This window comes from Cygnus atratus, chromosome 1, assembly GCF_013377495.2.
Source record: "Cygnus atratus isolate AKBS03 ecotype Queensland, Australia chromosome 1, CAtr_DNAZoo_HiC_assembly, whole genome shotgun sequence".
NCBI classification, from domain to species: Eukaryota; Metazoa; Chordata; class Aves; order Anseriformes; family Anatidae; genus Cygnus; species Cygnus atratus.
In genome coordinates this window covers 78,224,048-78,238,009 of record NC_066362.1, presented here as the reverse complement: position 1 = coordinate 78,238,009, position 13,962 = coordinate 78,224,048, and the positions used below count along the sequence as shown (strand labels likewise).

The window sequence follows — 13,962 nt, the reverse complement described above, 5'->3', positions numbered from 1 at the left end:
AGAAAGTGATGCTTTATCTTCTTTTTAACTAGGTGGTGAAGATATAGTTGGTGTCTGTAAAAGCACAGAGGTTGTACAAAACATATGGATTTATTTTTTTCTGGACTTATTTTTCATAAAGTGAAGAGTTATTCTAAAAATGCAAGGCTTTAGCACCAGCAAGTAATTCCCAATAGAAACTATATGACTCCAAAACTTATAAAATCCATTTTGTCCATATCTGCTTCCAAGAGTTCTTAATTTTCCCCAAATAACTTTGTTGTATGAAGTCCCCAGACTTGATATTAAATGTTTTCTTTGTTGAACACACATGAATAAGAACTGATATTTAGGAAGAGAATTTAGTGTTTTGTTTGTTTTTGTCCCTCCCGCCCCCCCCCCCCCCCCCCCCGGACTTCTGCTTGCTCCCCCCCCCCCTTTCTGCTTGCTTCTGAAATCATCCCTATATCTTAATTCTCATGAACTAACAGCCTAGAGGGCTGAAAGAGTTTTATCCTAATCTCACGCATAGTACCTATTTCTAGGAATAGAAATTTCTACTGAATAGAATGAATAGAATGAACTGGAACAATATGACAGTTTCTGTGGCAGATCAAGCCATGAAATTCATGGCAATTTGTAAAGCTTATCTTCTGTCTACCAGTGTAAAAGATGGAATTAGGGAAAAAGGCAGGTGCGATTAACTGAAGGTTTGAAGTAAGTCCTTAAATCTCTGTAAGAGACTGTACCGTGAAAGCATTTTATATTCCCAAAAAGAGAAGTTTTTCATGTTGTGTTTTTTTTTTTTTTTTTGGTTTGTTGGTTTGGTTTTGAAATTCCATGGGAAATGATCCTTGTTGTTCCCTTCCAACTTGGGTTATTCTGTGATTCTATGATAAATTCTGAATGCCTTCATTCTGTGAATCCACTCCCCTGCATGTCTGCAAGCTCATTAAAATCAGGGTAAGAAGATTTAATTGCAATTGCCCAGGACTTGGGCATGTGAGATTATGGTTCTATTCTTGGCTATCCCACATAACACATTTGCATGTTTCTGACTGGCCAGGCTACTTAGGTGAAGTATTTCAAACTTTTTTGTCTAAAATTTAGCTTTGCAATTCATTTCTTCCTTCATTAAGGCAGATAACCCTTAAAAAAAAAAAAAGTAAATATTTCACTTTGTGTGAAATAGAAATGACAGTATTTCTGGAATCTGGAGACATCAGCATCTCTAATCTTTGTGCACCAAATTTATGTTTTCCTACAGCATTATTCAAACATCTAACACTGTGCCTCTGTACAAAAATGTGGTATTGGTAAAATGTCACAGATCTCGCTATTGCAGTTATGTGTCACAGGCCAGTGTGAGCACTCAGCTTGTGTTAGACTCAAACCTTCTTCTAGGCAAACTTTCTAAAAATGGAACATTGTGTTTATGCTACAATGCGGAAATACAGTGGCTGTAAGCACAGAGAAGCACCGCAATGTTAACCAAGTTGACAGAGTTTTGAGAAGGAGCAGTGTATACTTACAGTGAATAACATGAGTAGTGTTACTAATTAACGTGTTCTTTTAGTGAAGAAGGGCCCTAGGTATTTAAGGAAATGTTTGAATATGAGTCTGAGAGGGCTGCCTGTGCAAGGAATTGGGCTATTATAGACCTGCAGTCTGTGATCTCCCTTATTGTCCTATGTGGAATTGCTTATTTCTAAGCAAAAACCCAGGTATAGCTACGCTGCATACATGAAGTGCTAAAGAGGATTTTTATATAACTAACTTGGCCAGCCATATCAGTGAGCTGCAGCAATGTGTTTTTCAGTCCAGTGCAATGACTGCATTAAAGCTTGCTCATGCTTCCTCTCTATTGACATTTTCTGATTGCCCTAGTTAAGTGGAACAGCTGTTGGCAAAAAGTGGTGGTTAATATGACCAAAATGTAATGTATCAATATCCAGTTTCTGCTTCTCTGTTTAACAGTCTTATCAATATCCTGATAGTTTATATTTTAGGTGCTAGTTATATTTCAAATGTTCTCTGTAATTTGTTGATAAATGAGATACTAGATGACTGTGTTTTTAGTAGATCTGAAAATATCAGAAGAGAACCAGGCTAATGAGAAAGGGACCTAAAATATTACTACTATTACTAATAAAGGATTACTAGTCTATTTAAGTTTCCTGAAGCAGCAGAAATGGGTGAGGCTGTAAAGATTTGGGTAGTTTTGCCTCCCTTATGATCCAAACTTCTATAAAGCTGGAGGAAGGGGTCTTGATTAACTTTAATGACGTTTGGACCAGATCAAAGGGAGTTGGTGCAAGGCAACATTTGAGCAAATGAAGAACAACTTAAAATTTAGTTGCTGCCATTTAAATCAATGATAGTATGCATTATCCATGTGCTCCAGCGCTTTGTAGGGCAGGGCTAGTTTCTTCAGTGCTTTCCCTACAAGCTACCCAGACTAGTTTTCCACCACCTTTATTTCCCTTCTGGTGTGTTTTGGAAGCTTGAGATAGCAGTTTGAGTTGGTCTGCTGCCATGTGTTCCCTTTTCACCCTCTAGGCAAGAAGTTTATGTCAATTCCAACCACATATATGTTACCTTGTTAGGATTCAACATCAGTTTTTTATGTTACTTGCCTACTGTGCCAAATCAAACATTGCCGCATCAGACAGAGCGTTCATCAGGTGAGGGGAAAGGTTAAAGAAGTCAACAATGCGCTGTTCTCTCCTCCCTTTCTTCCCATTGCCTGGGGATGTAGTAGAAGCTCATTCTTTGGTTTGACAAATATTTGATAAATATCTGTTGTGAATAGACTAGATACATGCTTTGCAGAGAACAACATCTAGACAAAGCTAGACAAAGTCCTTCCAGATGTATTTTCTGTTGCTTCTATGATTAATTCACAAATGATTCAGGGTCTTGACTGTCTTTTGCTTTGTCACTTGCTCTGTTTATTACCCAATGTACTGTGAACCTGATGCAATGTTTCCAGGCCCCAGTCCAATTACATGTGCTAACAAATATTCCCAGATGAAGTCTCAGGGAACCTTTATGTTGAAAAATTTCTGGATATTCTTCCTGAGGTTGCAGAATATATTTTATTTTGTTTCTCTCTCTCTCTCTCTCTCTCTCTTTTTTTTTTTTTTTTTTTTAATAGAAGGAAGATTTGAATTTTCTTCCTGCTGTAATCTTATTATATCTTGACACACTTTCCATTTTCAAGCCTCAGGCTCCGCTGTAAATTTAAAATAGTAGCGACAGTAAAGGGATTATAGAATAGGTTACATTACTTTTTATACTTACAAGCTAGTAATAGATTTCTAAGATTTTTTTTAAACTTTTTTATTCTGTTTTATATTTTTTGTTCTGTTTATTATTTTCTTATTCTGATATAATTCTTATTGATCTTATTGTTTCTACTGTAGACTTTATTATTGTGATAACAGCCATGCTGGGCTTAGCCCTATACAGAAAGTGATGGTCTCTGCCCCAGAAAAAAAGAAAGCTTTTCCAAAGAAGATGAGGATGAGAAAAGAAACAAAAGCATGGAGTAGTGGTTTGTCCATGGTTAACAGGAAGTAAATCTCTCATTTTTTGTTCAAATAGACCATGCTGCTATGGCATCTGCTAGTGATTAGTGGGTAGAGGTGAGAGGTAGTAAGTCAGACAAATGAGACAAATATAAGACATGCTAGAAGTTGCAACTGATTGCATCCACTAAAGCAGTGTTCAGTATTTCTGTTTCTAAGACAGGATTTAGGAATAGGCAGAGTAAATGACTGTTTATTTTGTCCTAGGAGAAGAAAAGGACCAGTTGCCTTAAGTCGACACAACACACAGCCTCTATAACTTTTCCCATTTCCTGGCTGCATAGCCCGGCACTGCTGCTGTCTTGTCTGATGCCACTGATGGAGGAGCTGGCATGCCATCCCTGATTTCTCAGGCTTGGCAATAGTTTGGCACAAGCCATCTCTGTTTATGCAGTAGTAGCTGTTAAGCATGATTTATGATGTCGGCCTACAGAAAGCAGGACCATGTGGTGAAGGCTCTTCCTGGATCAGGTTGCAATTCCCTGTGGGCTGCTCATAGTACCTGTTCTACAGAAGCAATTATGTGCAGCACACGGTAGCCTGAACCCTGCAACAGGAGGTTGCTGGGCTGGAATATCTCAGAATGAGCTGAGAACATTGCTTAGGTAAGCAGAAATAAATAAAACGTGGGCAATCCTCTGCCACTTGCAGCCTAACATATGGGAAGAGAAGGAGCTTCATGCAGTACAGATCATTTGCTCATTGGCTGCAAGGCCAAAGAGAGTTTGTCCAGGAGAAGGGAGGGTTTCAGCTTCCAGAGGCTGGAGGATCTTTTCACTCACCTGGTTAGTATCCCCAGCCTAGCTTCTCCACTGCTTCTCCTTAGCAGTGCAAGCCTCCTCTCCTCAGTCTGTCTCATAGGAGCCTCATGTTGAAGTGGCCAGGCAGAAGGTGTTGAGGGGAGGAAGCAGCTGTTCCAGCAGAAAGAATGGATTCCTGAAGAAGAGAGGTGTGTCTTAGGGAGGGCCCAAAGGCAATGATGACAGTGCCACAGTCAGAAAGACAGGAGAATGACATCCTCATCCCTGGTGCCCTCCTCAAAACCCTTCTGTTTCATTCCAGCCTCATTCTGTCCAACTCCCCCAGCTACACTTTGTTAACTTTTCCCTCTATAATAATTCCTCACGCTCTTTGTAATCTGTTTCCTCCTCAAAATCTACTCCATAACTGCAACCTCAGTTCACTGTTCACAAGTGCAAGGGCAAAACAAGTTATTCAATTTTATCTATGCTTCCATGTCTGTTATTGCATCAGAAGGCCTGATCTTTCCTAGGATATGCTTAAAAACTCAGCGTAAGTAATAAAAAGTAATAATTGCAGTTGCTTTGTGATCTTGAATGAATCACCCTTACTAGAAGTCAGAGAGATTACTTCTTTCGTAATAGATTACAGTCAGTTTCACTGGAAGTATGTTAATGTTTTGAGGATGTCTGCTGCAACTTGCTGTTACAGCTAGGTAACTTGTAAGCTGTCGTACAGCTGAGGCTGCCAGTTCTGTTTGTACTCAGGTAAATGATAGAAATGCTTGGCCCAGTACAGAGTTTAGAAAAGTTAGGGTTACACCTCTTACAGCTCCTCAACTCTACTATGGTCTAGTAGTTTCAGTGCAGTGAAAATTGCCGCAGCCAAGGGTCATTTGGGAAGGAACTGGCAAAATTGGATGGGAAGAATAGGACAAATAAACACCATCTGCACCGACCCCAGGCAGCTCTCTGGGGTAAAAAAAGGTAGGAGTGTAGTAATGGAAGTAAAAACTCTGGACTACTGTCCAGAGGCTACTGTCAGCTCCAAATCCACTTATGGCTATTCCACGGGCTGGATGGAATAAACATTAAAGTGACATCTTGGCTATGGGCACCAGGATGTCTTGCTGCGGCTTTGGTTAAAATTGATGCTGATCAGCATGTCATATTTAATTTGACTTAGTTCATAATTTACAAGATCTAGTTTGATCAAATGATGAATTTTAGTTTCAGGAGGTCACAGTGCATCTTCACTGGGCTGGGCAGAGCTTCAGTCTGGGTGAAGTCATGTTGGAATCAGCAGGCACTTCCCAGATAAGGGGCTATTCGAAAACATGCACCCGGTAGAGACAGTGGCTGTTTGCAGTGCAGCATCATTGTATAAGCCTTTAAAAGCAGCAATATCCAGCTGGCTTCCCCACCACCCCTTTCTGCCTGCTGCAGGCACTCCTATTTCTTACAGGGTTGTCCAGAGTTGGGACCTAGGCACACAACTTGTAGGTACTATCCTGCTGTGACATGGAGAGTTTACAGGGCTGAAACTCAGTCCTTGTCATTCTGCTGTAGGCAACAAGGGTGGAACAGCTGTGCTTAATAGACTGTGTGTATCATCTATTTCTTCATCTCCATTTTCCTTTTTGTCCCAGCATTTACCGGTTTTGCTTCCAGTTTAATGGCATTATTAGGTGGCAGTGTCAGAAAGTGCTTAAGAGCACACTGATAAACAAAGCAAGCGAAACACAAATGTAATTTAAAAATGCCCTGTGTATTAGCAGTACAAACAGCAGGGTTCTGGGTGGATCTTAATGCCAAACTTTAATGCTGCTTACAGGGCTGGGGCAATGTTGACAAAGCAAAGAAAGAAATGGCGATTTGTAAAGGTCATAGGTGATGCCATGGCAGTACCGTGATAATTTTTTTAACAATGTAAAAGTAACAGGCATTGATACTTAATCAGTACTCCTGTATTAGTCAACTGCCCTTGCTCTGCTCTCTTTGTGCAGGTTCTTTTGTGTGTCCATTTTCCCTCCCACTGGTGCTGCTTGAACACCAACAAAAAATGCTGGGGCAGGACTTCGGGGCAAGCTAAGTGAAAGGGGTCTGTTGGCCAGGTGAGGTGTTATGTAGGAGACTTATTGCTCAGGGACCTAAAAGAGGTTGAGGGTCCTGGAAATACTCTGTACCGCAGATGACACAGTGAGAAGGAGCACCCCAAGGTGGGCTCTCCAACCACCACCACCCTCAACTCCTTTATTTAAAATAAAAAATAATTTAAAAAATTCATTGCAGCACTTGATGGTGTCTTGACATAAAAAGCATTAGGGTTTTGCTCAGTAAAAGCAGAGAAAGAGAGAAATACAATAGAATGAATAAAGGGGGAAGATCCTTAAAAAAAAGAATTGTGAATAGTAATGGCCAAAAAATAAAATAAACTCTCGAGAGATTTAAATTTTAACAGAATTTGTCAGCATTATGAGGATCAGGAAAATTGCCTTCTTGCATGTTTAATGATTGCTGTCCTATTACTCTGCACTTAAGCTTATTTTTGAGCCCTTTTGAAGGATGTTCCTACTGCTGTTTGAAGGGCAAGTCAGGTGTCCTACCTGATGTTGGGTCAGGTGTTTGCAAAATGCCTGGAAGAAAGGTGAAGAATAGGTTTTCCTGTTGCTGAAAGAGGTGAGAAACAGCAGGTCAGCTCCTTGTCCACAGTTTGCAGTCCAGGAAGCTCTGTGGTCTGGGAAGCACTTGCTTCCTTTCAGGACAAGTGTCATAGGCTTTCTGCCATCAAGTGACTCAACCTGAAAGCTAGTCTGGTGATTTCTGTTTGTGACTGCAGAAGGTCCCCAGTCCTTGGGGCTGAGAGCCAAGCATCCTGGACTATTGCTCTGAGCCATAGGAACTGCTGTGGGACTGTCACACAGCAGTACCTGTTTTATTGAGCTTGCAGGAGCGAGTTCTTGGTCCGGCTCTTGTCTCTAATGAGCCAGAACAGGAGTGATTCTGGCTCTGGGCCCCTCTTTGTACTAGCTGTCAAAACATGGCAGTATGTTCATATTTGAGTGACATATTTTATTAAATTATTACTCATGTTATAGAGACTCTTTCCAAGGATCTTTTGAACCTCATGTCTCCAAAGCTGGAGGAATATCTTTTATGGCAAGATGACTTATTTGGTTAAATAAATCCAAACGCTCCCATGGGATTGTTTCTTTGCTTATGGCTGCAGCTTGCTACTCCCTCTACATGTGCTTGTGGGCCCATCAGAAGGACCACATTAAAATCCTTCATCATTCTTGAAGTAAAGGCTATTTGTTAATACAGTTGAGCTTACCAAACTGTATTATAGAGCCGCCTTACAACTACTTGTGCTGCTAAAACTGAGGAAGGGGCAAAATGTGGCATACAGGCAGAAATCAGCACATTGGTGGGATTTGTAGGGGGACAAGACTGAATATGGGGACATATTCTTGTCCCCAGGCCCATTCAGTGTCAGGATAATTACCTTAACAAAAGTGACCTGAAATAAGACTGAAGCTTTGACTTGAGGGAGTGCTGTTAATACCCCTGGCAGTAGGAATTCTTTAGAAGCCATGATTCAAGCATTTCTGCCCTGAGATAAAGGCAAGGATGTAATTGTGTTCTACATCAGTACTTAAGCCCCATTGACATCCTACTCCTGCATAAGTGTTTCCCTGAGCACAGTATTGCATTGTGGATAATTGCAATGTGGATAATTGCAAACACTCCTTTGTGGCTTTTATTTCCATCCATACTCTTCTGTGTGATATCTTTTTTTTTTTTTTTTTTTCCAAAGTGCATGATAAGAGGTTGTCAGGTAAAATTCATTTTTATTTTCAGGGCATCATTAGTGCTTTTCCCATTGGAGCGTTCACTGTCAGCAGTACAAAGGGTACTCTCAAGAGTTAAGAGTAACTACTTTTTCATCAGTTAATGTATTAGTTCAACCAAGGCAATGCACTGTAATATCTAGACAAGTCCTATAATTGGAGATAGTTTGAAACAAGCTTTTAGCTATTCATGTGCTCCAGCTCAAAGTTAATTTCACATCTAAGCCATTAGGGAAAACAAAAACAAAAAACACCAATAAGAAACAGACCACTGTTATTAAAGACATCTTGAAAATCAGGTTGTTGACAGAGATGGTGCCTGCGTGTTGTTTCAAAAGCTTGGGACTAGTTGTTTCTCATTTTGTAAAATATATGCCAGGTCTGAAAAGCACAAGTTAGAAGTTAGTGGTATCTCTGGCAGACCCTCCTTTTTAGTGTCCAGACAAGTAATTTGAAAAGAATCTGAAGTACTGCAGTCTAGTCTGTTCTATATGCACCCAGCATAGAGGAGTAAGGTTTTGCTCTGGGTTCTGTAGTAAGGGTCGATGCTTTCTGAGTCATGTTAGGAAAGAAAACGGAGCTTCGAATGGGATTTTTGAGTTCTTCCTTCACTCTCTGACCAGCACAGCTTAAATGCTCAGAAGCTGTAGAAAGAGAATGAGAGAAGTGGATCAAGACTGTCCACTTCATAGCTTTCTCCTGTTGTTTTGCCCCTATCTATCTATGAAGGGAAGTGATGTGCCAGAGATCCTGCTTTCCTTCTTCCTCTGCTGTTCTTTACAATGATTAACACTATATAAGCTACTATGAAAAACATTCACTCTCTCCTAACCAAAACCAATACAAAAAACTATGTTGTGTTTCTGCAGCTAGTCATGGCTCGTAAGGGAAAGTCTCTACTGTTAATCATGCAGGAAAACATTTAGCCTTCTTTGTGCTAATAGGATCTTTCTTGGAAAATACAAATGTGAATGAACAAACTGGTGCAACCCAAGTAACCTGCTGACTCAGGTCTCTCACTCTGGTTTTATGCATTAAAGGCAAATCAGTGCAACATACTTAGTTGCGAGGAGGGTTAGGTTCTGATGATCAGCTTAAGTTCTGGGATACAGCATCTGGGAGTTTCTGGAACTTGTATAGATGTGTTAATCTGATTGTCCAAGAAATTTTCATCTGATAATTTTCTATTTGTGTGTCCGTGGTTTTTTTCCCACCTTGTGCTGCTTTCTTCACTTAAAAGTGCTTCAAAATATGTGAACAACTGATCTAAGCAGCACTGTGTGTATGGGTGCATACATAATACGAATGCTCTGGCAACTACTTAGAGGTAGACACAATTAACAATTCTGTCTATAAATACCCCTGCAGATAAAATATTGTATTTTTCCATGTTCATTGATGCAGGAGTATTTTTCAATCAGTCTGATTTAATTACTTTATTTACTTTTGGGTTTCATGTTTTTTTCAGGCTTCAGACTTGGTTATCGCACCAGCTATGACTTTCAAGGAAAAACCAGACCCCAATGGTCTGGTATTTGGAACTGTGTTCACTGATAATATGCTGATGATTGAATGGTCTTTGGCTTCAGGATGGGAGAAACCTTATATTAAACCACTTGAGAACCTCTCGTTGCATCCAGCCTCTTCATCTCTGCATTATGCTATAGAAGTGAGTACCCAAATCCCTTTGGAAACCGCTATTTTTTTTGATTAGTTTCTGAAACTGTAACTTTCTAATACATGAACTATTACTGCCTTAGTGTTGAGTTACATTTTGATCTGATAACCGATGCCCTTTCAGAATAATTCCCTATTTACAGCCAGGGGTATGTTTATGTTGGTATAATTCAGAACCAGCTCTGGTCTGTGGATTCCAGCTCACTTAACTTCTAAGCCTAGTGAAGGTGAACCCTTTCCTGTATGGTGGCAAATTCATGTGAGAGTTCATGAGTGTTCTAGATCACTGACAGGGGATCAGTGCAATTGCTGTCATTGATGTGACATAATGAAGCCCTGGATAAGACTATGTGAGATTCCAAGAGTAGCTTTAATTTGAGGACTGAACACGCACTTTGTGAAATTTATTTTAAGCTGTTTTAAAGGCTTGTAGCTTGGATTGCAGGACAGACTAGACAGATGCTTGTTTGCACCTCCAAACAGGTCTGGAGAACTCTAAACAAATTCTGAGGCATCTGGCATATAGAAGTGTATTGACACAGAGAATATTCAGCAAGGAACTTTGGAAAGTGAAACGTTAAGTCGGAAACCAGCGTGGTTAATAGTTTCTGTGCTTAGCTACTTACTGTCTAAAGCTGCCTTTTGCGTCTCCAGGGCAGCTTCAGCACTACTCACATCTGTGTGAGAGCTTTGGTAGGGTGCACAGAGCTACCTGGGAGCATACAGGAGAAATGGAAGCCTGCTTCTCCTCCCATCTCTGTGTAGGTGGGAGTCTCTCCACTGAAGTTAGTGGAGTTTCTCGTGCTTCTTTTATTATTCTTTTTTCTTTCTTTCTTTTTTCTTTTTTTTTTTTAACCTCTAGTAAAATGGAAGGTTCGAGCTTTTCCCTGTTTCTTGTCCCTGTGCTCCTCCCTTCACCATTTTTTTTTTGTGCTTGCTGTTTTTTCCCACCTCGTTCCCAAAGGTCCTGTGTAAATTACAACAGGCCTCTGTGACTAATGCTGCAGCTCTTGATCTGCCCAAGGAGTAAGAAACCACGCTGGAGTCCCAGATCTATATTTCACTCTTAGTAGCATATTGCTTTAATGCTTGGCCTCTGGCCCAGTTTGAAGTCATTGCTAATATGAATATGCTCTTATTTTTTTTCCATTTTTTTTTTATTCTTTTACCCTTACTGCATCACGTTTCCTCTAGCCAAGAGGACAGACAGAGGAGAATCTGGTGCCAATGCTGTGGCTCAATGAATACACAGTGGGTATAAAAAAAAAAAATGATGCATTTGGCATTCCCTCCCCTTTCTCCTTGCCCTTCATGATGCAGTGTGATTGTCTGGATCTGCTGAACTCCAGATCCAGTTCCTGTGATGTACAGATGTCAGATAATATTGTTTGCACACCACTGTAGTAACCAACCATCAAGCAACCTATGGTGCAGTTGCTCTCATTCAAGATGGGCATTTGTGGAACACATCACTGTCTCCCTTTTTAATAAGTGAGAGGTTTTGCTGAGCTCTGGAAGGTTAAAAGTATTTTGGAACTAAAGATTTAACAGCTTGAGTACACTTTGTGTTTCAGTAATGATGTGATTCTTATTTCTCTCAAACCATTGATCGAATCTTAGTAGTAACATTCCTTCCTTTTCCCTCTCAGTAAAATTTCTGTGAATGTCTTTGGAAGAAGGGTGGGGGGAAAAAACTGTTCTGTGATAAGAACTTGTAGCATTATAGAAATGTGGTATTAGTAACTGATTCAATCAAAATCATATCAAAGTATCAACCATTACACCAGCTATGCCATTAGTGCTTTTTTTTTTCTTTGTAGCTACAATGTCTATCTTAGGAACAGTTTGTTTTGTTTTGTTGGTTTTGTTTTAATATCTGTGTACAAAGCTTTTAATAAGGTTGATATTGCCATAGGAATAAGTTATATTTTGAAGGCAAAAAGTTCTGGGTTCTAATTCTGGTTCTCCTGCATAATTTGTGTGTGGCCTAAGGAAAACTGCCAGGTTTCCTGCAACCCAGTTACAACACAATTAAAATTTGTCATGTGGAAAGACCTAACTCTGTCTGGACTGTACAAAAGCTTTCTAAACATTACATTTCACTGATCCTTATGGGAAAATATTGTAGAATGTAATAATAATGAAGCCTCGAGTATTCTATTAATATTACTTACACACAAATGTAAGAATCTTTTTCCATAATCAAAAAACTGCATATATAGCCTTCAACCATTTAGAATGAATTTGCAGGCATTTTTTGGGAAGCAGTCAGGAAGAAGTCTGAGGACACTGACAGAAGTGATGTAGTTACATTCATGGAACTTACAGTAAAAATTAATGTACAAAGAAATGCTTCAGAAAATAATTTCTAAAAATTGGAACTCTGTAAGAATGAATAAACATGTAGCACTTAATCCAAACAATATTTTTACATACGTATATATTAATATGTTTATATAATACATGTATTATCTATCTATAACTGAAACTGGAAATTATCAAGCTGTAACTGCAAATAACTATGGATGTTTTGTGGGCATAAGTTTTTTATTATTTTTTATTTTTGCTGTGGTTAGAGGACACTGTAGAGTATTCTGCTGAGAGGGCAGGGTGGGATAAGAATTTCTGGTAAATTTATTGTCAGCATCAGTCATCCATGTTCTGCAGTTTGATGGGACAATACTGACAAATTTAAGTTTCCTTTTAAGTATAGATAAAACATTGCATGCATTATTCCTCTAGTATAAAGCTGATGCACCTGTCTCACATGCTAACTAAACCCCCTTCTACAGCACAGGAGCGGATGGGAGACGTAAGTCACCAAGATTTTGCTATGACTACAGCAAGAACTGCAACAGACTTCCCTTAATTACCATATCAAACTCTTCTTGCCAAAATCTGTTTTGGACAGAGCCCTTATAAAGATTAGAATATATCATTGAATTCTATAGGCCTTTTTCATAAGGGAGAGTACTGTTTTGGCGAAGCCTTAGATATCAGTCAGAATATAAGGGAGTAGTTAAGTCAAACGCATGCTACAAATTTTAATTGTTGTAACCAAATTATGAGAAGAATGTTTATCAGTAAGTTCCCTGACAGAGAAAGATGTATCAGAAGCACGGACAAGTCATCTTTGTAATATAAACTTTGTAACGCTATACCTCACAGGAGTGTGTTGCAAGGATTAACTAGTTAGCATTTATGCTTTGAGTACTGTGAGCAGGAAAGTGAAGTTCTTTCATTTCCAAACAGCATGTTCTACTTTTGCACAGGTCATCATGGGATAGCATGCCTCAATTAATACCTGACATCTTTTCCCTCCTTTTTGGCTTGGTAGTTGTTTGAAGGAATGAAGGCTTATCGAGGAGTAGATGGCAAAATCCGCCTGTTCCGGCCAAGCCTCAACATGGACAGGATGGCACGATCGGCAAGACGAACAACTCTGCCAGTACGTAGCCAAGGCATCTTACTCTCCTTAAGTCAGAGTGTATTTTTATTTTCAGAGTGCAAATCTCTGAAACATTATGGTAGTGTAACGTTTATCAAGTATGCTAACTCTTGAATAGTTCTGTTAAACTCTAAGAGATCCTATTCAGTGAATGGTTGGAAGTTATTTTTTCTGTTAAATCAAAACAGTGTTTACCTTTCTGCATTGTGTCCCTACTGCCTCAGGTGTGCACAGTCTATTTCTGAGGGGTGAGCTCTGCAAGCATGCAGACAGCTTCTGTTTGCATGTAGACAGTTGATTAAATTGCTCTGTTGCTAGTGTTCTTGTTTTTTATCTCAGTTAAATCCTTTGACCTCTGAGTGCCTTCACTTTTGGTTTTGCTAGAACTTCATGCTGCTTTTAAGCAGTTGTATATTGGCCAATGAATTTCTTCCCATGCTTATTAGCTTTGCAGTAAAACTGGGAGACTTGGTGCGCCCTTTGGATCTCTAACCCAAACCTCTTCTGCAGAAGAGATGTTGCTGGAGCTCACAGCACACCCTCGGAAGTGAGGGGGTTGGCTGCACAGGGAGTTCTTTCCATGTGCTTTGAAGGCAAGAAGGGTCAATAGCTCCTTTTTCCTGACTCAGGAGGATGCTTTGTAGCAGCAGGAGGGCATTTGGGATAATGAATAAGAA

The 13,962-nt window shown here is 39.7% G+C and overlaps 1 protein-coding gene across 1 annotated transcript in view; it reads left to right on the top strand.

The window, feature by feature from the left end:
• Positions 1-13,962, top strand: part of BCAT1 (branched chain amino acid transaminase 1) — a 66,613-nt gene that overhangs the window by 25,680 nt on the left and 26,971 nt on the right. Inside the window, exons 3-4 of the mRNA XM_035540718.2 lie at positions 9,629-9,829; positions 13,175-13,285. Coding sequence (XP_035396611.1) covers positions 9,629-9,829; positions 13,175-13,285 — 312 coding nt within the window. The remainder of the gene's footprint in view (positions 1-9,628; positions 9,830-13,174; positions 13,286-13,962) is intronic.